Source organism: Erinaceus europaeus, chromosome 3 (genome assembly GCF_950295315.1).
Source record: "Erinaceus europaeus chromosome 3, mEriEur2.1, whole genome shotgun sequence".
Taxonomy (NCBI): Eukaryota; Metazoa; Chordata; class Mammalia; order Eulipotyphla; family Erinaceidae; genus Erinaceus; species Erinaceus europaeus.
This window is the reverse complement of record NC_080164.1, coordinates 151,731,958-151,758,738: the sequence shown is the minus strand read 5'-3', so window position 1 is coordinate 151,758,738 and position 26,781 is coordinate 151,731,958. Positions and strand designations below refer to the sequence as shown.

The 26,781-nt window shown below is 37.5% G+C and overlaps 1 protein-coding gene and 1 pseudogene across 1 annotated transcript in view; one reads left to right on the top strand and one right to left on the bottom strand.

The window, feature by feature from the left end:
- Positions 1–17,732: 17,732 nt before the first annotated feature.
- Positions 17,733–17,865, bottom strand: LOC132537909 (small nucleolar RNA SNORD22; annotated as a pseudogene).
- Positions 17,866–19,185: 1,320 nt separating this feature from the next.
- Positions 19,186–26,781, top strand: part of GRXCR1 (glutaredoxin and cysteine rich domain containing 1) — a 108,539-nt gene continuing 100,943 nt past the window's right edge. Inside the window, exon 1 of the mRNA XM_007534774.3 lies at positions 19,186–19,569. Coding sequence (XP_007534836.2) covers positions 19,186–19,569 — 384 coding nt within the window. The remainder of the gene's footprint in view (positions 19,570–26,781) is intronic.

Sequence of the window (26,781 nt, the reverse complement as noted above, 5' to 3'; positions counted from 1 at the left end):
TCTCTCTGGGAGGAAAATACAGAAAAAGTTTGCCAAAAATGGTGAAGTAACATGGGTAGGAAGCCCCATTGAATTCCTGGTGGCAAAAATAAAATGAATAACAAAAGAAGCCTGGGCTTGATGTTTCTTCTTAGTGGAACCCAAATATAACTGTCAGTCTGCTATCTTAAGTAGCTATCTTCTGAAATTCTTGAATAACAAATTGCTAAACTGGTTTCAAGGAATTAACTCTACAGATGAAAGAAATGTTATGTATCGGGGAGTCGGGCGGTGGCGCAGTGGGTTAAGCGCAAGTGGCGCAAAGCACAGGGACCAGCGTAAGGATCCCGGTTGGAGCCCCCGGCTCCCCACCTGCAGGGGAGTCGCTTCACGGGCGGTGAAGCAGGTCTGCAGGTGTCTATCTTTCTCTCCCCTCTCTCTCTGTCTTCCCCTCCTCTCTCCATTTCTCTCTGTCCTATCCAACAACAAAGCAACGTGAACAACGGCAATAATAACCGCAACGAGGCTGCAACAACTAGGGCAACAAAAAGGGGAAAAAATGGCCTCCAGGAGCGGTGGATTCATGGTGCAGGCACCGAGCCCAGCAATAACCCTGGAGGAAAAAAAAGAAAAAAGAAAAAAGAAAAAAGAAAAGAAATGTTATGTATTTATGTATTTGTTATTAATAACGGAAGTAAATGTTACTATCAAATTCTATGTAACCTAAAGAAATAAAAATGACTATACTTACACCCTCAACTTTTCTTGTTTTGAAGATGATCCATGTCAGAACACTTACAAAAGTAAGAATAGGATGTCTGGATGTTCCAAGAGACAACCTATGACATTTCTCTCATACTTGAGTTGTTTTGCTTTCTTTTTAACCCTCACCAGGGAGGCCATTTCTACCTATTGGTTTATTCCTATGTAACTCATTTGTCTCCATTATAATGCTTGTCAACCTGTACTGGAAGTTCTTTGAGGGAAGGAGCTTAATGCATTTGGAATTTTTGCTGTTTATCCTGGCATGTACTCAATCAAATATCTTGACTAAGCAGTTGAAAAATCAATTGTACACGTGTCTTGGAGAAGAAGCAGTGGGTGATATACATGCCTACAGACAGAATGCTGAAAACAGTCACAGTTTCTATTTTGATGGGACTTATTGAGAAGGGAGTTAGCTCAGAATTCTAGAGTATGAGTGGCCTGAGCTATAAATCAGTCCCAAATCAACCTATTTCTAAATCCTCCTATTTAAGTCTAGTGTAGTTTAGGAAAAATTAAAGGAAAATTAATTTAGTAGCTCATAGGAATGTATGTATTCACTGTAGCCTTGGGGGAGGGGTCTCCAGTGAATTGTAGGAGAATGTTTTTTGGACCTTAAATATTTTGAGAAGGGGTCCAAATAAAACTGGATCCATGGATTATAGACATCTGATCATATGTGGGACCACCTACAAAACATCTACTCATACACACACAAAGCTGTGGAACTTTATTCTATCCACAAAATGAATTCCATCTGACATATGAACACAAAATGAATTTTGTACAGTTTTTTTGTACAGTGTGTTTTCTGAAAATGCAACTTCTGTATAAATTGAGAGGGATGTTTCCTTAATTTGAAATATACTAAAACACCATCATCATTTCAAATAATCATGTTGCTGACTGCAGTACTGACCACGAGTTGAGCATTTAACATGTCATATCCCTGTCAGTTTGCATCTAGTGATGAGTAGCTCAAAGTAATGGTGTGGATGTCAGAGAACTGCAGTGCATCTACTATGTCATGTCCAAGGGCTTATATGATGAAATATGTATGGTTTCTTATCACTTAGCATTCTTTCTTTCTTTATTTATTTAAGAAAGAAGGCATTAACAAAATAATAGGATGGGGGGGTTACAACTCCACACAATTCCCGCCACCCAATCTCCATATCCCATCCCCTCCCCAATAGCTTTCCCATTCTCTGTCCCTCTGGGAGCATGGACCCAGGGTCGTTGTGGGTTGCAGAAGGTGGAAGGTCTGACTTCTGGAATTGCTTCCCCGCTGAACATGGGGGTTGACTGGTCGATCCATACTCCCAGTCTGCCTCTCTCTTTCCCTAGTAGGGTGGGGCTCTGAGGAAGTCCTATTTCCAACTCTGACACCATCTCCCAGACAATGCCTTTGGTTCATCTGCATGCTAGCTGTCAGGCTCAGGCAAAAATTAGTAAAGTCATGGGCCCCTTGGGATATGCCTAAGATTAGACTTCCTAGTTTTTTTCCCAAATGGAGACCCTGAATCTCATCTGCTATACTCTTGCTTCTAGGTTCCTGATTATAGAACTTTTTCTTTTTCTTTATATCTTAATGCTTATCTGCCACCAAGTTGCAGATGTTACCATGACACCAGCCTGGGTTCCCTGGACAGATGACCTCACCAATATGTCCTGGAACCCCACCTCTCCAGAGCCCTGCCTCACCAGGGTAAGAGAGATATAGAGAGTATGGATCAAACTGCCAAAGCCAATGTCCAGCAGAGAAGCAATTACAGACATTCCACTTTCTGTACCCCATAATGATTCTGGACCCATGCTCCCAGAGGGATAAAGAATAGTTAAGCTTTCAAGGGAGGGGAGGGGATATGGAACTCTGGTGGTGGGAATTGTGTGGAATTCACATAGTTACCCTCTTATCTTGTGGTCTTGTTGATATTTTTATTTTATTTTTAAAGTTTATTTTTAATTACTTTTATTTATTTATTGGATCGAGACAGCCAGAAATTGAGAGGGAAGGGGATGGTAGAAAGGGAGAGAGACAGAGAGACACCTGCAGCCCTTTGTCACCACTTGTGAAACTTTCTCTCTGTAGGTGGGAACCAGGGGCTTGAACTTGGGTCCTTGTGCTCTGTAATGTGTGTGATCAATCAGGTGTGCCACCACCTGGTCCCTCAATATTTTTATTTTATAAATAATTTTTTTATAAAGAAAACTCTTAAGATTTTTCTGTCTCAAGTGCCCTTAGTCTTCCTTTAGATTGCAGATGATTTTTTTTTTAGTAATCTTTACAAATTTATGAGAGGAGAAAGTACTTTTTAGTAAGTGGAAACCTAATTAAGAAACAGCAAATGTAAGGGTAATAACCCATTTTCTGTGGCCTCATGTTGATACTCCTTTCATGTGTTCATACTCCTCTGGCTGTACCCGAGCAGACTTTGATCTTTTTGAACAGATATCTCAAACAAAATTTTAGCGGGACTTTAGGGGCAGCTAATGTCTCTACAGGCTGCAGAACGTTACTAAGACTTGATTGCAATCTCTTAACATGAAAAAATTGAACCTTAAGGGAACTGCCTGCTTGGCAGCTTTGAGGGCAGTTGGAGAGCACGGAGAAGTCACAAGCTTAAGGAAGAAAGAATTCTGACAGAAGCTGGGCATGGAGACAACCTATTTCATTCAGAGGGGTGGGTATTAGCTAATTGATTTTGCATGAGAGGGATCTGATGCCTAAACTAGACTACAAGCTGTTGTCAGTCTGGTTGGGGACAATGTCTTAACAGCTGTAGAAATACCATTTATTGTCTAGGTGACTGGTCTCATATCATATCCATCTTCTTGAGTTCAAACTCACCATGATGTGTCAGTTTGATGCCAGTGGCTCATTTTTCTTAGCTTCCAATGTTGCTGTTAACATTCATGCCAGGTTGGTTGTTTATCTCTGCTCCTAATTTCTCCTTGATCTACACAACTCAAAAATATCTGTAGCAGGTAGAAAAATGGAAACCAGGAGGGAGTTGGAGGTTATCATTCATTCTATAAAAGCATGATTTTTAATGTAGAATCTTTGTTTCCTTTCCTTCTCAGATAGGAAGTGCTATTCAGAAAAAAAAAAAAAAAAAAGGAAAGAAAAAAAGAGACTAATTATTAAAATTCACCAAAGCAAATGTTGGACTTGTGGTGTCCTGATTTCCTGTCTTGTCTCTGCTCTTTTACTGCCAAAAATTATTTTCTTTCAATTCCATTATTTCAGAGAACAAAAGGCATATCTAATGATGTCCACCCACATGCATTTCTATGAAGGCATTTATTACAGTAATTAATTTTTCAAGAAAAAAGGTATGATGTATTATGAAATACGAGCAAAAATGCTGAAGAAGTTTTTTTGAGATGACTTTTAAATTTGTTTTAAAGTAATAGAGACCATGATTTTGATACAGATCTGGTTCAAGGAAGTCACTAGAGATTTAAAGAGTCCTGTAAATGTTTGTCAAAATGTAACTATCTGGAGCAAAAAAAAAAAGAGAATTTTTTGTGTGTAAATTAACCTTCCTAAAATATAGCTAGAAAAAAATAGAGGAATAACTGTGTTTTATTTATGAAATATGACTGGAACACATGCTCATCTGAAAATGTAGAAAAATGTTACAAAGTTAAAAAAAAATCTAAATGCCTTAACCATGAGATAATTGTGAATCTATTTTCTGGCTATAATGGGGAGAACAAGTTATATTTGCTTGCCCCTGATGATCTAGCATCATTAATTCATGCAAAGTCTTATTTTCTCTCTTCATTTCCCATTCCTATTTCTCATCTCTACCTTATTGTATTTATGGAATATACTTTATCACCATTGAAGAAGCTACTTTTATGCATGCATTTAATTTTTGTCTACATAAATGATGCTATTTATAGAACCCATGGTGTTTCCAAGTTATTTTGGTCAATAGAATTACTATCTATTAAATACTTGTTGGGGTTTTGAGCCAATTTATCTCATTGATTCTAATTTCTGCATATCATCTTTTTTTTATGTTTTCACATTTTCCACTTTTTCTTCTTTTTTTATTTTTTATTTATAAAACAGAAACATTGACAAAATCATAGGATAAGATGGGGTACAACTCCATACAATTCCCACCATCAGAACTCCATATCCCATCTCCTCCCCTGATAGCTTTCTTATTCTTTATCCCTCTGGGAGTATGGAATCAAAGTCATTGTGGAGTGCAGAAGGTGGAAGGTCTGGTTTCTGTAATTGCTTCCCAGCTGAACATGGGTGTTAACAGGTCGATCCATACTCCCAGCCTTCCTCTCTCTTTTCCCAGTGGGGTAGGGCTCTGAGGAAACAAGGCTCCAGGACACATTGGTGGGGTTGTCTGTCCAGGGAAGTCTGGTCGGCATCATGGTAACATCCAGAACCTGGTGGTTGAAAAGAGAGTTAACATATATAGCCAAACAAGCTTTCTGACCCTTTTCCCAGCCATGACATCATCTCCCCAGACTTGGATCCACCTGCATATCAGATTTCAGGCTCAGCGAAAAAAAAGAGTATAGTCATGGGCTCTTTGGAATATAACTAAAATAACCTACTAGCTATCTACAAAACAGAGACCCCCCAACTCTTCATCTGCTCTATTCTGCATATCATCTTATGGGGCTATTGTTTCCAATTTTCTATAACCCCATACATGTAATTAAGTAATCTTCACTATGAATGTTTCCTTATGAACATGTGAGATGCTCTAGTTTACTTGCATATTAAAGTCATTGCTGGGTTATGTAGTCCTGAAAATTTGCACCAGTGTATATGCCCACAAGTATTTCTAGGGGACTCTCCATTTTCCACACATTCTTGTGTTAATGTATTTGATTATTTTTCTGCCTCTATTGAAAGAAGTATATAAATTAATTTGTGATTAAATTTACTTTAAATTTCTTGCACTGTGGGAAATCTTAAAAGTTTACAATACTATTCTAATATTTGCTTGAAAAGTTAGACATGAATTAGCGGAAGGCCATTATTTATGTACAGGATCTTCTATTTTGTGATATTTTGATAAAATATGCTTTTAAGTGAGGATATAACATGTTTACAGTTATAGTAACATAACTATCAGTTTAATACATCAAGTCACTGGTATTTGGGCAAGGCCAGAAATCTAATTATTTTCAGTCTTGATATGTTCCTAGTAAGCATGACTTTTTGGTTAGAGAAAATTAAAGAAACTTCACCTATATTCAGAGAAATGAGCCAGCGTGCGTTCGTGTACACAGACACATACACACACACACACATGAAAAATGTTACCTCTCAAAAGCCTAGACCAAGTAGATTAGAAGCTTCCAATAGCACAGCTATATACAAGATACTGGGTACTGTACAGCAAACCATAACAAAGGGACTTTTCAAAGTTAACCCAATTAACAAATAATGTGATGATAATATTAACTATTGATTGTCTTTTTGAACCCTAAGACAGCAGGAACCTCACATCTTCACTATAGAGCCCCTACTTCCCCCAGTCCTGGCACCCTTGGATAGGGCTCACTTTCCCGTATGCTTCTCCCAATCCATACCAAATAATATTGCATCCGCCGATCACAACCTAACCAAAGCAACGATTGCCATCTCAACATGCTTCACCTCAGTGTGTATCCAGAGACTTCACGTGTGGAATGACAACCCTTCAGCTTCATTACTCGGGTGAGACCTTTCCTTTTATAGTACACTCTAATTTCATCTCAGGTAGTTCTCTTTCTAACAAAGTCCCATAACCTAGACATACACCAGTTTCTGTGAGAGAGAGCGTATGTGCACACGTATCCATAAACTACTGCAAAATATATACCTGAAAGCAGGATTACACTAGAGTTTGCAGTGAGTACCTCCCTAACACTTCCTCTCCACTATTCCAATCTTGGGATCCATGATTGCTCAACAAATTGTTTGGCTTTGTATGTTAACTCTCTTTTCAATCACCAGGTTCCAGATGCCACCAGGATGCTGGCTAGGCTTCCCTGGATTGAAGACCCCACCAATGTGTCCTGGAGCTCAGCTTCCCCAGAGACACACCTTACTAGGGAAAGAGAGAGGCAGACTGGGAGTATGGACCGACCAGTCAACGCCCATGTTCAGCGGGGAAGCAATTACAGAAGCCAGACCCTCTACCTTCTGCAACCCTCAACGACCCTGGGTCCATGCTCCCAGAGGGCTAGAGAATGGGAAGGCTATCATGGGAGAGGGTGGGTTATGGGGATTGGGTGGTGGGAATTGTGTGGAGTTGTACCCCTCCTACCTTATGCTTTTGTTCACTAATCCTTTCTTAAATTAAAAATTTAAATTAAAAAAAAAAAAAAAAAAGAAAAATGTTACCTGATTTCTAGGATAATCCTATATATCATATGCTTTTACAATCATGCTGCTATGCATGTGTTTCATTAATGGAAGTAAACAACAGAACAATTTCCTTAGGGGAAAATACAAAAATTAGAATCACCTAATTTTTTTTTTTTTTAATGTAAAGACAAAGAGCTTTATTTACTAGCCCTGGATAGGGCTAGGGCCGAGACCCCACAGCTGTATTGGGTGCTCGACCCCCTATCTAAGTCTTACTAGGGTTTATATACAATTCAGAATACATGGCTTACCTGATAAAGCACATGACAGTGTTACAATTATGGTTATCTATTACATATGTATGGGGGAAATGAGGGTCCTTTTTTCAGCCCTGTGGTTATCTTCTTTTCCTGCCTCCAGAGGTGTCTTCCTTTGTTATGATCCCTCACAGTGCCTCCAGCTGGAGATGTCTTCTTTTGTTATGACCTCTCACCTCGCCTCAGGGCACCTCAGAATCACCTATTTTTAACAATGTTTCTTTTTATAAGCTTAACTTCCTTGGATGTTTCCTGTTTTTGTCTATAATTTATTTAGATGTGTATATAGGCAACTTCTGGGGTTGGGGTAAACAGCATAATGGTATGCAAAGAGCCTCTCATGCCTGAGGCTCCAAAATCCCAGGTTCAATGCCCAGTACCACCACAAATGATAGCTGAGCAGTGTGTTGATCCAAAAAGGAAGGAAAAAGGGAAGGAAGGAAGGGAGAAAGAAAGATAGAAAGATTTTCAAAAAAAGAAGAAATGAACTTCCCTGAAAATGCTCTTTTTTTTTTTTTTTTGTTTTGGTGATAGGATGTTACTTTCTATTATCTGTGTTTGGTATCAGGAATGAATAATTTATTTATTATGGGTAATATTTCTGAACAAAGAATCCAAAAGTAGACAATAAGCAGGAACTGTCTTCATGTACTTGGAACACAGAATTACTTTTCATAAAGAAATACTTTAGGGTGGGGTTCACTTTCCTGCATGCTTCTCTCAATTCATACCAAATGATATTGCATCCGCTGATCTCAAACTAATCAATGCAACAATGAGTACCACCTCAGCATGCTTCACTTCAGACTGTGTCAAGAGACGTCAGGCATGGAATGTCAACCCTTCAGCCTTATTACTCAGGTGAGACCTTTCCTTTCATAGGATTCTCTAATTCCATTCCAGGTGGTTCACTTCCTAACAAAGTCCCAAAACCTAGATATAGACCAGGTCCCATGACATAGGGCATATGTTCACATGTAGCCATAAATTAGGGTAAAATATATACCTGAAAGCAAATGTACATTATAGTCTACAGTAAGTCAAATAGAAGTTCATAATGAAATAGTGTGTACTTAGACTTAGCTACCCTCCTCACCTACTCCCTATTACACTTCCCTCACTCACTCCAAAGCTAACCTTATCAAAGCAAGGACTGCAAAAGCTAAATAAGGGCAGGAGACTGGCTACTTTAATTATGACTCTTTAGTCACTATCAGGCCATCCCATCACCTGGGGCCCTTGTCGGGGAGTCCTGAGATTCCCAAACTTACATGATGGGCTTAGACCTCGGATAAATCCCTCTCCCCAGTGCTACCAGTTATCTTTATCAGGAACAACACAATAGACCCTTTTGGGGGCTCCCATAGGACCTTGCCCTCAACTTGGATCAACAATGGTAGAGAATGTTCCATCCTCTGAAGGGAGGATGGACAACCAATGTACTCTATGCTCCACCCAAGGAAGATGGGTCCTGAAATTGTGGAAGCTTGGAACGTTACTACTCATGACCACAGAATGTGAGCTCAGATCTATAGGGATGCAAAGGTCACATAGGTTCCTAAGCTGAATATGGGCCCCAGATCAGATCAAATCAATGAGGTTTGCAGTCAACAATATTTATATACCTTTCCCATACTTGGGACCTACTCTCTTCCCTGATGCAGCTTTCTGGTCCTTTTTGCATCATCTTTCCAGACAATAACTTGGATCCACCTGCATATTAGATTTCAGGCTTAGGGGGAAAAAACCCAAAACTAGTATATTCATGGGCCCTTTGGAATATAGGCCTACAAGCTATCTACAAAACAGAGACCTCCCCAACTCTTCATCTGCACTATTCCAGCCTTTAGGTTCATGATTATTCAACAACTTGTTTGGCTTTAACTCTCTTTTCAGCCACCAGGTTTCAGATGCTACCAGGATGCCAACCAGACTTCCCTAGACAGACAACCCCACCAATATGTCCTGGAGCACTGCCCCAGTGGAGAAAGAGACAGACAGGCTGGTAGTATGGATCGTCCTGTCAACACCCGTGTTCAGCTGGGAAGCAATTCCAGAAGCCAGACCTTCCACCTTCTGCACTCTATAATGATCTTAGGTCCATACTCCCAGAGAGATAAAGAATAGGAAAGCTATCAGTAGAGGTGATAGGATACAGAGTTCTGGTGGTGGGAATTATGTGGAGTTGTACTCCTCTTATCCTATGGTTTTGTCAATGCTTCCTTTTTATAAATAAAAAAAAAATTCATGTTCCAACCATTTTCTAATGGTATCTAAATTGGGTGATGATATTTTCAATCTACTTCACTCATTTTATTGCCTCTCATCCTCTTCTACTGGTGGGGACCCTCATTTAGACTGCAGTGTGGTTAATATTGGAAAAATAACCTCTTGGTGATTTCAAGATAATCCATTGTGAAATATTTGAAAGATCTGGACCTGGCTACACTAGGTGGAGACTCATCATTCAGAGTAGTTGGAATCTTTGTTAAATCTAGGGTGGCAGTGGAAAGGAAGAAGTCTATGAAGAGATGGGATCAGATATTTTGAATACAGACATCCTTGCATTCTAGAATGTTGCTTGAGGCTTACTTTCTAGGGAGGAGTCCAGTAGAGATAGCAATCAGAATGGCCTATCTCTGGATCTTAGTGTATATCTTAAAGTTAACTAGCAAGACTCTCTCCTATCTCTCTCTCTCTCTATATATATATATATATATATATGTATGTATCATTTTTTGGTAATAGAACTTTTTTTATTAACTTTTACTTTTAATGTTCCAGAGAATGAGTAAAGACCACCCACATACACATATTATGGCATATGCTCACATTTTATTGATAACCATTCTATTAGTTCCATCCATATTTATGAAGCACTGATGATGGAAAAGAGTCCTGCTAATTTAATGATGACATACACAATATTTTATTGTCACTTGAAAATTTTGTCATAAATATATAGAAAAAAGCTCTTAGTCAATGGTTAAAAATTAAGTCATCTTGAGGTGAGGTGGTAGTGCACTGGGTTAACTGCACATGGTATGAAGGGCAAGGACTGGTGCAAGGATCTGAGTTTGAGCCCCCAGTTCCCCATCTGTAGGGGGTCGCTTCACAAGTCATGAAGCAGATCTGCAGGCGTCTATCTTTCTCTCCCCCCTCTGTCCTCCCCTCCTCTGTCCTCCCCTCCTCTCTCAATTTTATCCAACAACAATAACAACAACAATAAAAATAGGGAAAAAAGTCATCTCCTTTGCTTCAAATGCCAGATGATCTCACTTACAGGTGGAACTTAAGAAATAATTCCAGAGAAGAAATACAAAAAGTGAAACCCGGACTGAATGGGGTGAACTGAAACAAAGCAAAAGATACTAGGAAGAAAAGGATTGGGAAGTTGTGAAAAGAGCCTTGGGCTACTGATATATCCACGTGTCAACAACTGTAGTATACAGTTGTTGACATAATGACCCACCAATGAAGGGAAAAAATTGAAAAAAAAAAAACCTTTAAAAATGTATTTTATATAAATTGTTCTCTTAAGACTTCTGGATCACACACACTTATACATACAAATATAATGACAAATAAGTATAACATTATTCACTCAGGTTTTCCTAAATGTGTTCACACATCATGTTTGTTATGAGTCACTTGTTCCCTCTGAGTTACTGATACGCCTGTTTTTTCTCACAATGAGGTATGTTTTTCCTGCTATAAAGAATACTGGCAATATAATATTTCTGAAAAGTGTGTTTGATTATTGTCTTGACTTTTGTCCAAGCTAGTGAAACTAGGCTGCTATTTTAATGTGCAGTAAATAGCAACTATATTCATCATTGTCACTACCTAATTTGAGAGACTGATGCACATAGAGTTCAGAGATGATAACATTTGAGACAATATGTGTCTTATAATTAATGAAATATAGCAGTAACTACTCAGCAAGACTAAGATCCCTGGATCCTTGACATTCATGCATTGACTCAACAATATTGCTGACTTCCACAGATGAAGGGAAGAAATAATTCCTAAATTCTGAATGGTTTTGCATCTTTATTCAGTGGATGGCTGGACCTCGGAATCCCCAACACTAAAACTTCTGGAGTTATTTCAGGAAGGAGAAAATCTCATATAGAAAACGACAGTCACAAGGGACTGAGTGTTAGAGAACCTGGTTAAGTGCAAATGTTATAATGTACAAGGACCCAGGTTCAAGCCCCTAGTCTGCAGGGGGAAAAACTTCACAAGTGGTGAAGGAATGCTGCAGGTGTCTCTGTTTCTCTCTCTCTGTCTCCTCCTTCATCTCAATTTCTGGCCGTTTGTATCCAACAAATAAAGATAACAAAAAATTTAAAAAAAACTTCAGATATAAAGAAAGAAAGAAAACTTCAGTCACTTGTCCGTTGTACCCCACGTGGGATGACTTTCCACTTTAACTTCTAATCAGAAGCTCCCCTGCCACTTAATGTTGTCCAAGTAGACCCTTATGAGTGTCAACTTCTGCCCCTGCTCCTGTGAAGCCTCAATGAAACACCAAGGTGTTCTCTTCTAATGCTTTCATAAACTGTTAATCTCCAGAGTGTCAGAAATATAGTTCTCAAGCAAAAGTGAGAAGAATGTGCTCTCATTTCATTTTATTTTTTGGGTCCTAAAGCAGAAAGGGTTATCGATAGAGTTTATTGAGTTTACGAAAAGACTTCCAGCTTCTGGTCATCACCTGTGGACTCTTAGAATCTAAAGCCATTCTACTGCTTCAGAGAGTGATACTAATATTTCATTTCTATTATTCCTTCCTTCACCCACCTACAACATTCCCTCTGGTTTCCTTCACTCTGACAATATATCACAAATAATACTTTCTCATAGTCACAAATCATGAGTGATCAATGTGAATAGCAGTTGTTCACAGTAAAGAGCCAGAGGGGAGACAATAACCCATAATCTATCATACTAGTTTTAGCTTAGTAGGAATCATTTTTTACTCAACTCTCTCTTCTTTTAAATTTTTTTGTCCTTTATTTTTTTTTAACATTTTATTTACTTATTGGATAGAGACAGAGACAAATCAAAAGGGGGAGGGAATACTAGGGAGAAAGAGAGAGATACCTGTAGTATCCTTTCATTGCTCACAAAACTTTCCCATTGCAGGTGAGGACTGGGGGTTTGAACCTGGGTCTTTTCATATTATAATGTGTGACTTCAGCTGGGTGTGTCACTGCTTGGCCCTTCTCTCACACCTCTTTGTGATGAATTTCATTTTAACTGTAGTTTCTTCTCCTTAAGGTGCTAAACTTTTTGAGAGCAAGTGATATATCCAAAACTCTTTGTGAACATCATCTAATACAGCAATTAATGTAAGAAATGATGGATTTCCATTTAGTTTATAAAATTATTGATATATTTACACTGGAAAAAGATTGTATTTGCACACAGTGTAAATCAAAGCTAAATCATTCAGATTATCTTCACCCTAAATGTATAGAAGCAAAATCTTTGAGTGCTACCTTGACTTATTTTGCAAAAGATCTGACAATAATTTGCACTTGCTAAGTCTTGTCTTCTATGGGCTACTGATATCTTGGGGAACTTGGCTGAAGTCCATTTTTGGTGTGATGTAGTCAGTCTTTCAATCACAGGATTCATAAATCATTCATCAAAAATTTTTTCCAAGGAAATTTCCTGGTGTTTGTTGGCTATCCCTGATGTGGTCTGAATATTCATTTCCTAGTTTATATGTGGACTCAAAACCATACTGTCAATAGGAAAAAAAAAAGATATTTAGATTCCTAACTTAACACAGAATTTTTTTTTCTATCTTGCTGGCTCCCTGTTCCCTCTCCCTACCCTTGCTAGTGCTAACCTTTGTGCCAGACAATAGAATCAACAGTCCCTTGTTACCTTGGCAACGATGATGGGCTAATAGAATTATCATGTCCCAGAGCTGTGTTCTAGCAGCATGCTCTTGAAGAAAAAGGGAACATAACTAAGAAATTTAACTTGTGATGCTTTAAAATGGCAGTGTCCATTCTTTTAAAAATATGACACTTCTTGGTTAAAAATGCTTTTTAGACTTTCAATGGTTTAAAGATTTTATTCATAACAATGAGACAGGAAGTCTGTCTCAGGATAATAGTTTCATACATATATATTTAAATTTTCATCAGTTTTGCATGAAATTCTGCTTGAAATTTGCTTGAAATTCTGCTTCTATTTTTACCAAGTTAAGGGTGATAACTGAGAAAAATTTATGAGTGAGGTAGTTCCCAAGAATATTGGCATTTTATCTCAATAGCTTTGAAAATTCTTAAGGATATTTTACACTTTCTACAGTCGTATTCGCACTGTGAAAAAATACGTTGACACACTGGGGATATATACTCCCAAACTACCCCATTCGGTACTGCCATTCTGTTGAAATCCTCTGCTGATTTGGAAAAACTCTTGTTTCTAGGCAGATGCTTCTGATACTGTGACTCTGCTTCCCCGGATGGATTCTCTTATTTCTTTTCTGAGTTGTGAAAAATTCCAAGGAGAAAATTTGGTCTTTACTTTATCCCTTTCAACTCTTTTGTCTCCTAGGTAAAGTTGGTTTACAAGACTGTACATATTTTGGGGACACACATTCACTTAAAATATAGTAGGATACCTACTATCTCTGGGCTCAAGTCAGTCTCTTCTTTTTCATGATTTGCTTATTGATATTATTATTTAAAAAGCTTAAATAAAATCTCTGATATTAAGTACTTTGTCTTTCAATGTCTATCTGACATTTTTTTTTCATCCTAGAGCAAAGAGGTCTGTTTTGGTATGATGTCAAGCAGATTTTTGAAAAGTAAGCATTACATATATAAATTAAAATTATGCAAAGTTTCACTTATTGATTATCTCTTTTTTTTTTAAGGCTGCCATATATTTTATTATTATTATTATTTTTTTAATTTAAGAAAGGATTAATTAACAAAACCATAGGGTTGGAGGGGTACAATTCCACACAATTCCCACCACCCAATCTCTATATCCCACCCCCTCCCCAGTAGCTTTCCCATTCTCTATCCCTCTGGGAGCATGGACCCAGGGTCACTGTGGGTTGCAGAAGGTAGAAGGTCTGGATTCTGTAATTGCTTCCTCGCTGAACATGGGCGTTGACTGGTCGGTCCATACTCCCAGTCTGCCTCTCTCTTTCCCTAGTAGGGTGTGTCTCTGGGGAAGCGGAGCTCCAGGACATATTGGTGGGGTCTTCAATCCAGGGAAGCCTGGCTAGTATCCTGATGGCATCTGGAACCTGGTGACTGAAAAGAGAGTTAACATACAAAGCCAAACAAATTGTTGAGCAATCATGGACCCAAAGCTTGGAATAGTGGAGAGGAAGTGTTAGGGAGGGTACTCACTGCAAACTCTAGTATACTTCTGCTTTCTTACTTTGGTGCCATACTCCAAACTCAGTCAATTTCTGCTTTGCGTTTCTACTTCTTTTTTTTTTTTTTTACATGCATAACATTCCCCAGATTCCCATTTAACAATACAACCCCCAGTATTTCATTCATCATTTTTCATGTACCTGTATTCTCCCCACCCACCTACCCACCCCAGAGTCTTTTACTTTGGTGATTATCTCTTAAAATTAAGAGATGTTAACTTTACACATCAATTTTCTCAAGTAATTAGGCAGTTAGTTTAAAAATGTTTTTATCACTCATAGGTGGATCTTAAGAAGGAGATATACTAAGAGAAAATAATGTGAAACTTGGACAGAATGTGATGTATTGCATCAAAGCAAAGGGAAGGAAGAAAAGGGATTGGATGGAGAGGCTCCAGGCTCTTGGTGTATGATGGAAGAAAAGGACTTAAGGAGAGTGTCTTGTAGACATCTATTGTGGGGAGATTAAGTTTTATCTATGACTCAACACTGTATTGTAAACCACTACCCCCCAATAAAGTGGGATAAAAAAGGTTAAAAAATCACTTTTAATCATAAACTATATTTATAAGTAAATGTCAATAGTGGCAATCTGATTCAAGATATAAAAAATATCCTTTTTCTTCCATTTTGAAGAACTTTAGTCACACTATACAAGAAACTGCCTAATCAAGGGGAAATAGCAAAATCCTGTTGCATGCTCAAGAATGAAATAACTTATGCTTAATTAGTGCTAAGTAGAATGGATACTTGAGTTTTGTAAATTGAAGGCAGTCAAGTCAAATTTTCAACACCTAATTAGGGCACTTGATTTTGAACTCTTCTATTTCTATTTCCTCAGGTTACTATGGACAGAGCATACTATTATACTCTTGCAATGAAAAAAAAATACTGTGGATATTGCTTTCAGTGAGACCTATAGTTTTACTTTTTTATTTTTATTTTTAATTTTTATTTATAAAATGGAAACACTGATAAAACCATAGAATAAGAAGGGTACAATTCCAAACAATTCCCACCACCAGAACTCCATATCCCATTCCCTCCCCTGATAGCTTTCCTATTCCTTAACCCTCTGGAAGCATGGACCCAGGGTTATTATGGGTACAGAAGGTGGAAGGTCTGTTTTCTGGAATTGCTTCCCCACTGAACATGGGCATTGACAGGTCAACCCATACCCCCAGCCTGTTTCTATTTTTCCCTAGTGGAGTAGGGCTGCTCTGGAGACGTGAAGTTCTGGGACACAATGTGAATCTGTCTGCCCAGAAGTTAGGATGGAATCATAATAGCATCTGCAACTTGGTGGCTGAAATGCAGTAAAATATAAAGTAGGACAAACTGATTAATAAACAGGAAGCGAAAAGTCAGTTCTGTCTGCTTCTCTTCCATCATCATTTCTTGGGATTGCATAGAATTATCTAAATTTAGTTCAAAGGGGACTAGCCATAATATATTCTCATCTTTCTCCATAGTCTCTTTTAGTGAGCATTCTGTGTTAGTAAAATATTCAGAACAAAATAAAGCAATTGTGTTCAAGGTTGGGAAACATCAGTGTAACACAGCTTTTAAAACTGGCAAGGTAAAAATACTGAAAATTGCTGTTTTTCAACATTGGCACTAGCAAGTGTTCAATAAAATAGGAACTTATATACTAATAGAACTGTAAATTATGTCAATTTTATTGTAAGCTATGGTAGGATGTATCAAAACTGTTCATTACATTTAACAAGTTATTTGTACTCCATTTATTTAACCAAAGAGAATTTACATTAAATGAATACTCCAACATATGTGCACTGAGTTTTTGAACAAGAAATATTTAGCAAGTATTATTACTCTATTAAATGTTTTAAATAACTTAATCATTTAGAAATTCACAAAGAGGAAACTAAAATATGCTATCACTGTCACAATGAATTTTGCCATAGAAAATAGATTTAATATTTTTCAGAAATAAAGATATAGGAAATAACTCACTAAGTAACACTGAATGAAAAAATAGCAGAGCCAGGTGGTAGTGCGCCTAGTTAAGTGCTCGCTCACATTACACTGTGCAAGGGCCCAGGTTCAAGTCCCTGGCCCCCACCTGCAGAAGGAAAGCTTCACAAGTGGTGAAGTAGGGCTGCAAGTGTATCTCTGTCTCTATCCTCTTCTAGCTCTTCCTCCACTCTTCATTTCTCTCTGTTTCTATCCAATAACAAATAAAAATATTTTTAGAAACAGCAAGATAATAAATACAGTATGATTTCACATTAGTAATATCAGATTAAATAATGACAGCTGATTGAAACAAATAAATATTTTTATCAGTGGTTTAATAATGATTAAAAATATTGTGGGATAAGAGAGGTACAGTTCCATACAATTCCCACCACCAGAATTCCATCCATTGGAAACTTCCTTATTCTTTATCCCTCTGGGGGTATGGACCCAGAAACTTTATGGCATGCAGAAAGTGGAAAGTCTGGCTTCTGTAATTGCTTCTCCACTCATCATGGATGTTGGCAGGTCAACCCATACCCACAGTCTGTTACTGTCTTTCCCTAGTTGGGTAGGGCTTTGGGGAGATGGCGTTCTAGGACATATTGGTGAGGTCGTCTGCCCAAGGATATCAGGTTGGTATCATAGTAGGATCTGTAACTTGTTGGCTGAAAAGCACTGATATAAATGTCAAAATTAAATCTTTTTTTTTTTTTTTTTGCTTAAAAGTAGTACAGTGCAGGGTGGCATTGCTTTTGAATTTCTCTATGATTCTCACAAGCTTAGTACATGACTTCAAATTACTGGAATCATTCAGCTAGTAGGTGCGCAAGGAAGGGAGGAAGGGAACAGGACACTTTTTATCCTAACTTTTTTTTTTCTTGAAGTTTTTATTAGATGGGAATCACTACTTTATGTAGTCAGCAGAGTCCGGCTAATCCCTCAGACAGTTCCTTCTGGAACAAATTTCCTCTTCCCCCCTTCACCTCCAGCCAGTCTCAGTGGGTTCACCTTTGCAGGCTCTGGGACTAGGACAGGAGGTAAAACATTTGGGTGTTTCTTCACCGAGATGTCCTAACTTTCTTAATTGACAAATGATGCATCACTTTTGCTTAGTTTCCTTGGACAAAAGCTAGGTATTTGTTCCCTCTCTTTTTAAGTGTAAGGAGTTAAAGTTGTTTTGTGAAGTTCAGAGTGCTTCATCTTCCTACCAACTGGATTAAAATTCATATGAATTATATCTCTAGTAAGATATAATATAAATGACTTTTATTTATGATTATTTTCAGTGCTATATCATCTTCTGAGTTTTCTAAATTCAGTTTATGATTAGATAAAGAGAATAAAACCTTGTAATGGGGGGGCAATTGTGCATCCTCCCTGGAGATACAACAGGGTTGGAATGATCATTATAGTGTATGTTTCAATATAGACTTGTAGCTTAGGTTCCTCAGGTGCTTGCCAGAGTGTCAGAAAACACACCAAGCACAGGGTCAGGAGGACCCTCCTGTATGCACAGGTGACTTGGATATAATATTTATCAGTGCAGATGACTTGGATAGCTTTTACTGATCTGGCTGGCTTAGAGGATTTTCCATTCTTACCTCGCAGCTCCGTGTTTCCTTTCCAAAGGGAAAAGAAAACCTCTTTCCCTCTCCGTCTGTCTGCTATTAGTGAAAGTGGGAAACCAGGAAGGCAAAATTCTTTCTTTTCACAGTTTACTAAACAATCTTTAACAAGGATACTTATGAATGAAGATGTAGGTGAAAATTCGTCTTATACATTGGAGGGTGAATTCTAATTGGTTATTTAATAAAGCTTGTATTGACAACTATATGTAGTTATATACCATGCTCTCTGATGTTTTTTTTTCTTTCTTTTCTAATCATGGAAGTGAAAGAGAGAAGAGAACACTGAGAGAAGATTTTGGCAGTTCCTGTCATCAGCATTTGATTTCACATTTTATCTCTGACTTCCACTCTGGACAATCAACTCTGTAGACATTTCTGATACAAAGATCCTGTCTAATGCTCACTACTGGTTTAAAGTCAGGCTTTCATTTTCTCACCTCATAATTATTTTCTATTTCAGTGCATGCTGCTTTCTTGCACTTCTCTTGTTAAAGAGCCTGCAATGGCTATTTAATATTTAAAGCTTGGGATCATTTTGCAGGTTTTAGTTTAAAGGTAACCATAGCACACACGGACATTCATTATTAATAGCAGAGATGCACTGTAAGTCCTTGGGAATCTTCTTTCCTTTTGATGTTAGTTTCATATGAATGCTGCTGTCACTACAATTAAGCTCTGATATTGCAATGCAGCAAGTGGGCTGATGCAGTAACTTGGGATCCAGAATAATGTGAGCTGTTTATGTGAATGGCTGTGACCATGCTGAAAAGAGAGATGAAGCCAGAAAGTGACAGGCCACGGAAAGTCCGCTTTCGGATCGCGTCATCACACAGCGGGCGAGTTCTGAAGGAGGTATATGAAGATGGACTATCAGCAGGCTCTCTGGATTCAGAATGTGCCAGTGTCTGTGGTATAGATGGACTCAGTGAGTCTGATGGACAGCAAAATGGCCATATAGGGTCAGAAGGTGATGAGGATGAGAATGACCAGGACAACTTGCTGGTGTTAGCTAGGACTGCCAGCGAGAAAGGTTTTGGTACTAGGAGAGTCAACATTTTGAGTAAAAATGGCACAGTCAGAGGCGTCAAGTACAAAGTGAGTGCTGGCCAAGCTTTGTTTAACAATTTGCCCAAAGTGTTGCAGGTAAGTCACTGCCATTTGGTCTTTCTGAGCTTTGGTTCTAAACACCTCAGTCTCTCTCCCTGTTCCCCAGCATTGTAAGCCTTTCTCATTTATGACCCTTTCAGACTTCATGCGTCACTCACTCCCTTAATCTAAGAGAATGTCTCAATAGCTTTCACTTAAAAAAATAATTTGCAACACTTAGAAAACTAGATCAACTTCTCTACAGTTCGATTTTTAACATACAAGGTATCTTTAATTCCAGTGTAACAACACATCTATTTCCAAACCAATAATAAAATTTATATTCTTTTCAAAACTTATACCTTATTTTATTTTTTTTCCAAGAGGTTCATTTTATTTTCAGTTACTAGTGGTTTACAAGAGGTACTTGAGCAAAACTTATAAGCTGAGTTCTTGTATCGCAGTTGTCATGCTTGTGTAGATATTTATACTGGAAATGACTGAGTGTTGTATTTAGTTGAGGTACATTAAACTGGGAGCTTATAAAGATGACATAATGACTAACTGTGACTTTGTCTTATTTCTGAGGAGATTCTGAGTTTTGTCTGAGATGCATTATTTCCCCTTAGGAACTCTAGAGTAGCTCTAGGAAGAGCTGCTCCTTTATAAATGTACAGATGAGATTCAGACTTTAAATCAAACAACTGACCTTGAAAAAAAAATCATAGATTTTGCATAAGTATATATTATTCAAGTCTTGAGGCCTTTGTATTCAATCTAATATTTAGACAAATAGTTGAAATTGCCTGGAGGAATTGGTAATAGGATTTTGTTGTTGAGATCAGACATCATTTGCAAAATGAAATTTATTATCATTAAGGTGACAAATATTTTTCATTGTAAACTCATTTTTTAAAATTTTGCTTTCAATATTTAAATAAAAGAACTTCTTCTGATAAATTTTCAGTGCCTGGCATTGTGTGGTGAGGAGAAAGGATTCTAATTTGATTATTTTTCACTTTAAGGGAAGTATTTGAAGAGATCACGTCATTAAGATTTTTTTTAAATGAAGTGTAAGGTAAAAGGCAAAAACAGTTAAAAGCAAAGATTCCTTTCATATACGGGTCTTACCTATAAAGTTTTTATAGATGAGGTGTGTGTGTGTGGGGGAGGGATGGGAATAAACAGCAGGAAGTTTTGACTATGCTTTACCAGATTGGAAACAATCTTGTCTGGATTTTTTAGAAACATGACAATTAGCTTGAGGCCATCTTCATGGCCACTGTGTTTTATCAAACTATTATGCTAAGATGTAGACCAAGAGTTTTTTTGTAAAAACTAAGCTGAGAAAAACATTATTTTCATTATGACTAACTTAATTTACCATTATGTTAATTGTTTTATGATTTGGAGTGATGGTAAGAAAAATTTTGTACCAATATTAATACATTTTTAAGTCTGAATTTGCTTATCCACATCTCTTTCCTCCTTTTAAAAAATTCTTTAAGTTTTTTTTATTATCTTTATTTTTTATTTACTGGAGACAGCCAGAAATCGAGAGGGAAGGGGGTGATAGAGGAGAGAGACAGAGAGATACCTACAACACTGCTTCACCTCTTGCAAAGCATTCCCCTGCAGGTGGGGACTGGGGGCTCGAACTTGGGTCCTTGTGCACTGTAACATGTGCTTAACCAGGTGCGCCACCACCCGGCCCCTTCTCCTTCTTCTTATGAGTAAATACTTGTATCTTTAAATACTACAAGAGAAAAGCTTTCCTTCCCCATAGATTTTTAAAATTTTATTGAGATAGAGATAGGAGTGATGCAAAGAGAGAGTGAGACAGTATTGAAATGTCTTTCAATGAGTTTTGGGTGGGGCTTAAACTTTGACCTCATACACAGCAATGCAGCACACTGTTCAAATGTGCAAACAATATTTTTTATTAGCTTTCCTTCTCTATTGTTTTATATGTTAGTGTTATAAATATTCAAATAGGAAATAGAAAATTCCAAAGGCAATATTTTAGTACTAGATTAAGTTAAAATGTTTATTGGTATATTTTCTATGCATAATTATATTTTTTGAGGAAAAAATCTAATAATTAATCTGTCACTTTCTAGCAATTTAATCTCATTTCATTTACTTTGTGATTTGAGGGTGGTTACTATATAAAATATCTTAAATAAAATTTGGTAATCAATCAGTACTTTTTCTTGTTGATCTTTTATAATATGGATAAAGATCAGTATATTACAATTGCAAATATTGATCATTATCATTAGTTTCATTATCATCTCAAAAATGTTCTCTGATCTTTCTAATATAAAAATACAAGTTAAAGTAGCATCAAGCTTTGATCAGAATTCACAGCTGCATCATTCAGGGGATTCCATTCATATCATTGTACATGTGTTGTCATGTCCTATGGAATTGTATAATAGAACTTACAGTGAATTTTGCAGAGACCCAGTTTTGATGTTTGTTGCTTGCTAAGCGATGTGTATGCTATAGAGTGACAAATGCCTTTGGCATATATCTTAGGGTGACTGAACAGGTGCCCACAGACATCCCATAATGCAGTACTAGGGAAGCCCCAGAGACCAAAAATAGAAATTTCTATTCATGGGGCCAGGTGGTGGCACACCTGGTTGAGCGCATAAGATACAATGCGCAAGTACCCAGGTTTGAGCCCCTGGTCCCCACTTGCAGGGAGAAAGCTTCACAATATTGAAAGCTATGTTTCTCAGGGAAGAAACATGAGAAGTTATATCTATAAATTTGATTAAGGTTCAAATGCACAACCAACCTGATTGAAACAAGGAAGTCTGATTTTAGAAATCATCAGCTGTCTTAAGTTACAAAATCTTACACCATTCAACTTGAGATTTATGTAGAAGCCCTAAATATAAATATTTCAAAGATCCTGTAAATCTGGGGGTGGGTTCTGACACACCTGGCTGAGAGCACATGTTACAATGCACCAGGACCTGGGTTTAAGCTCCTGGTTCCCACCTGCAGGAGGAAAGCTTCACAAATGATGAAGCAGTGCTACAAATGTCTCTTTCCCTCTCTGTCTCCCCCTTCTTCCCAATTTCTGGCTCTCTCTATCCAGCAAATAAATCAAGATTAAAACAATATTTTAGAAAAAAGATCCTGTAAATCACTTTGCTCCCCTTTTAAAATTTCCAGTCTTGTTATTGCTGTCTCATAAAACATTGACACATTCCTTGCAAAATGTTTAGCTCTATAGAGAAGTTTTTGGATTTATGTGCTTAAAGTATTCTACTCTTAGTGAATTTACTTAGAAAGTTGTCTATGAAAGGGATGTTAGAACAAATTCCGATATAATTTTTCAGTTAAGTTACCATCAGAATTATGAGCCATTGAAGGTGCCCCATATTAATCCAGATTGTTAATGGCTGAGATGGACCAGTATACAAAGATACACTCCCTGGAGGACCAGCAGTGACTCATCTAGTTGGAGCCTGGCCTCTACTGCACTGGGCAAAGCTTTGGTGCTGTGATTTATTTATTTTCTCTACTCACTTCTCTCTCTCCTCCTTTCTTTTCATTTTCTATCTCCTCTCTCTCTCTCTCTCTCTCTCTCTCTCCCTCTGCCTCTCTTTCTCTCTCTTTCCTTCTATTAAATAGAAGCTGTAACTGAGTGGTGAAGCCTCAGTGATGAAAAAAAAAGTCACAAATCAGGTCTGCATTATAGAGAGAAGTTTATTAGTTCATTTTGGTATTATCCAGGGAACTCCTTGATGGCTCAAGAATAGTTCTTCACATCCAGGTGCTTGACTTTTCCATATTTCCTAGAGATGGCATAAATATATATCTCAAGGAAGACAAGTTTGGAAATCTGAAACTCTAGAATCTAGAGTCTGAAAAAAAACACATTTGTTTGAAGCTGTTTTGTATATCTGAACATATACTAAAGTTTGAGGATCAGTGACATAGATTGTAAAAGCAAAGTTTATCCAGGATGAACTTTCTTACTGGGAAAGATAACGAGTTAATAAGATATTCATCAGTGTTGTTGATTTCTATAATAATTCATAAGGAAAATGAAGAACATGTGTATTGATCTATGATTCATTTTTGTCCTATCACTTTTAATTTACCAGGAGAGTGTTTTCTGAGCCAAAGATCAATAAAGATATCTTGATTGACATGTTTCCCATTGGTATTCTAAGTTATCAGTTAATTAATATGGGAAAAGATTCTGAAACAACTAGCACAATCTAATATGGGTGTTCTATTTTAATTCTTTTAAAGATAGTCTGTTGTAATGACATTTCTGTCTATTTAAATTACTTTAGTTCGTAGTTCATGGAAAATTAAAAAGTATCTTTTATTAAATCTTAAAAATTAGTCACTGTTACTTCAAGCAAGACATATTGAAAAATGGTAGCTCTCATCATCTAGTTTGCATGACTGGATTTAGGCTAAACCCTGAGCTTATCAGCAATATATTTCAAAGTCTTTTAGGGTAAAGCAATGATGCAGATAATTAAGGTTGGCCATTAATTTTTAAAAATTTACCCTTATGGTATTAATTTTCAAACAGAAATCTTTTCTTGACCTGACACTCAAATTTTATTCTGTTAGAACCTTCTACTGTAATGTCTGTGATTTTAATTCTATTGCTAAAAATGGAGCATTACTGTCTTATAAAAATGTACCATGTTTCTTTGTAGTAACTCAGATTAAACACATACCCTCAATCTATATATGTACATGAATAGTCTGGTTAGTGTGCTTGTATTGTAAGCATTTTAAAATTTCAAGTGAAAATGAAGTGAAATGATAATGATGCATCTGCAAAACAATTTACGCTGTGTGAAAGGTATATATGTACTTTTTACTTTTACTTACTTGCATAGGTGGTTGAGAAATAAACAGTACATCAATTTGATGATGCCTAATTTTAGATAACTGAGTGTCAGAGAAATCAACTGTTTAGCACAAAACTTGTAATTCAAAAATTATAACTTTAATTATTTTAACTTTGTTAGTTTTACAAAGCATAATACCATATTTAAAAATTACCACTTTTCCTTTTGAAATGTTATGATAAATGCAGAAATTTATAAGATGTAAATATGTCATACTATGATGTACTCTAGTATTTTGAAATGTCAGTATTTTGTTAGATTTTTTTAACCTTTTAAAAAAATTATTACCTTTATTTACTGGATAGAGACAGACAGAAATCAACAGGGTAGGGAAGATAGAGAGGTTGAGAGAAAGAGAGACACCTGCAAAACTGCTTAACTTCTCACAAAGCTTTCCCCCTGTAGGTGGGGACTGGGGGCTCCAACCTGGGTTCTTGCATATTGTAACTTGTGCTCAACAGGTGCACCACCACTTGGCCCTTCATTAGATTTTAAAATGTATCATGTTGAACATTTGATCTTAACCTAGAAAAGATTCTTCTGAAGTTAAATAGTTTTGATCCACTTTGAAAGTATACTTTAAAATTTTCCTTTTTTATTATTGATTTGGTAATGATCTACAAGACCATAGAATAAGAGGGGTACAATTCCATATAATTCTCACTGCCAGAGTTCCATATCCGATCTCTTCCACTGGAAGCTTTCCTATTCTTTATCCCTCTGGGAGTATGGACTATAATGTATAATGGATCATTATGGGGTACAGAAGGTGGAAAGTCTGGCTTCTGTATTGCTTCCCTTCTGGACCTGAGCATTGGCCAGTTTATCCATACTCCCAGCCTATTTCTCTTTCCTTAGAGAGGCAGGGCTCTGGAAAGGTGGGATTCCAGGGTACACTGGTGAGGTCATCTGTCCAGGGGAGTCAGGCTGGTGTCATGGTAGCATCTGCAGCTTGGTGGCTAACAAGCATTAAGATATAAAGCAGAACAAATTGTTTAATAATCAGGAACCTAAAGGGAAGAAAGAGCAGATGAGATTCAGGGGTCTCCATTTTGGAAAAAAACTAGTAAGTCTAATTTTAGGTATATTCCAAGGGGCCTATGAGTTTACTGATTTTTGCCTAAGCCTGACAGCTAACATGCAGGCGGGTTAAAGGTATTCTCTGGGGAGATGATATCAGACTTGGAAATAGGACTTGAAAGCTAGATCAGGGAAGAGAGTAGCTCCCAAATATGGGAAAAGTATATAACTATTGTTAACTGTTAACCCCATCGATTTGATCTGGGGTCCATATATGTTGCAGGAGTCTGTGTAACCTCTGCATCCCTGTGGGTCTAAGATCATATTCTGCAGCCATAGCTAGGAACATTCTAGGCTGCACTCATTTCAGGACCTGTCTTTCTTGAGTGGTAGAGTATATTGACACAGTCTCCCTTAAGAGAGTGGAGCAGTCCCTACCATTGTTGACCCACATTGAGGGCAAGGTCCTGCAGAGGCCCACAAGAGGGTTTATATTGTTTCTGATGCAGATGACCAGCTATGGCGGAGAGAGGGATCTGTTAGAGGTCTAGGCCCATCATGTCTATGTGGGGATCCCAGGATTCTCTGACGAAGGCCCTGGATTATGGGGTGGCCTGGTAGTAGTGAAAAGAACCATCATTAAAGTATGTCAGTCTCTTCCCTTTATCCAGCTTTTGTAGTCCATACTTTGACTAGTTTAGCCTTAGAGTGATTGAGGAAAGTGAAAAAGGAAGTAGACAAGGAGGGTATCTAGGTCTAAGTAGAAACTATTTGATTAAACACTTTATGGTGTCTATTTTTTTTAGGTCTTTCTAATTGTTTGCTACACTCATTGAGTCACTGAAAACTATTGTGCACTTTTACTTTAAGGTATACATTTCCCCCAATTTAAGAATACATGTGCATATACTTTAAGGTATACATTTCCCCTAATTTAAGGATACATGTGCATATGTGCTCTATCTTACAGGCCCTGTGGCTAGGTTCTGTGGCTTTGTGTTGGTATGCATGAGACCCCTTCTGTTTCATTTGGTTTAAATCCCCCCTGCTTAACACTATTCTACTTACATAACCACTTCATTCTATTTACATAACCACTGTTAACAAGTTCCACCCTCCCTCCAGGGCATTTGTGGTTCAGTGATAGGATTCTCGCCTAATCTGCCCCCTCTTTGTCACATTGATTTTCACCAGTCACTTTTCTCTCCACCCTCTCTATGTCACATCCTGTTTCCACCTTACTTGGCAAGTATATATAAAGACAGCATTGTGAGTTGTATTTTAGTTTAGCTTAGCTCAGCTTAGATTGTGCTGCGTCCTGCATGAATAAAGAGATACTGCCTACAGCTCA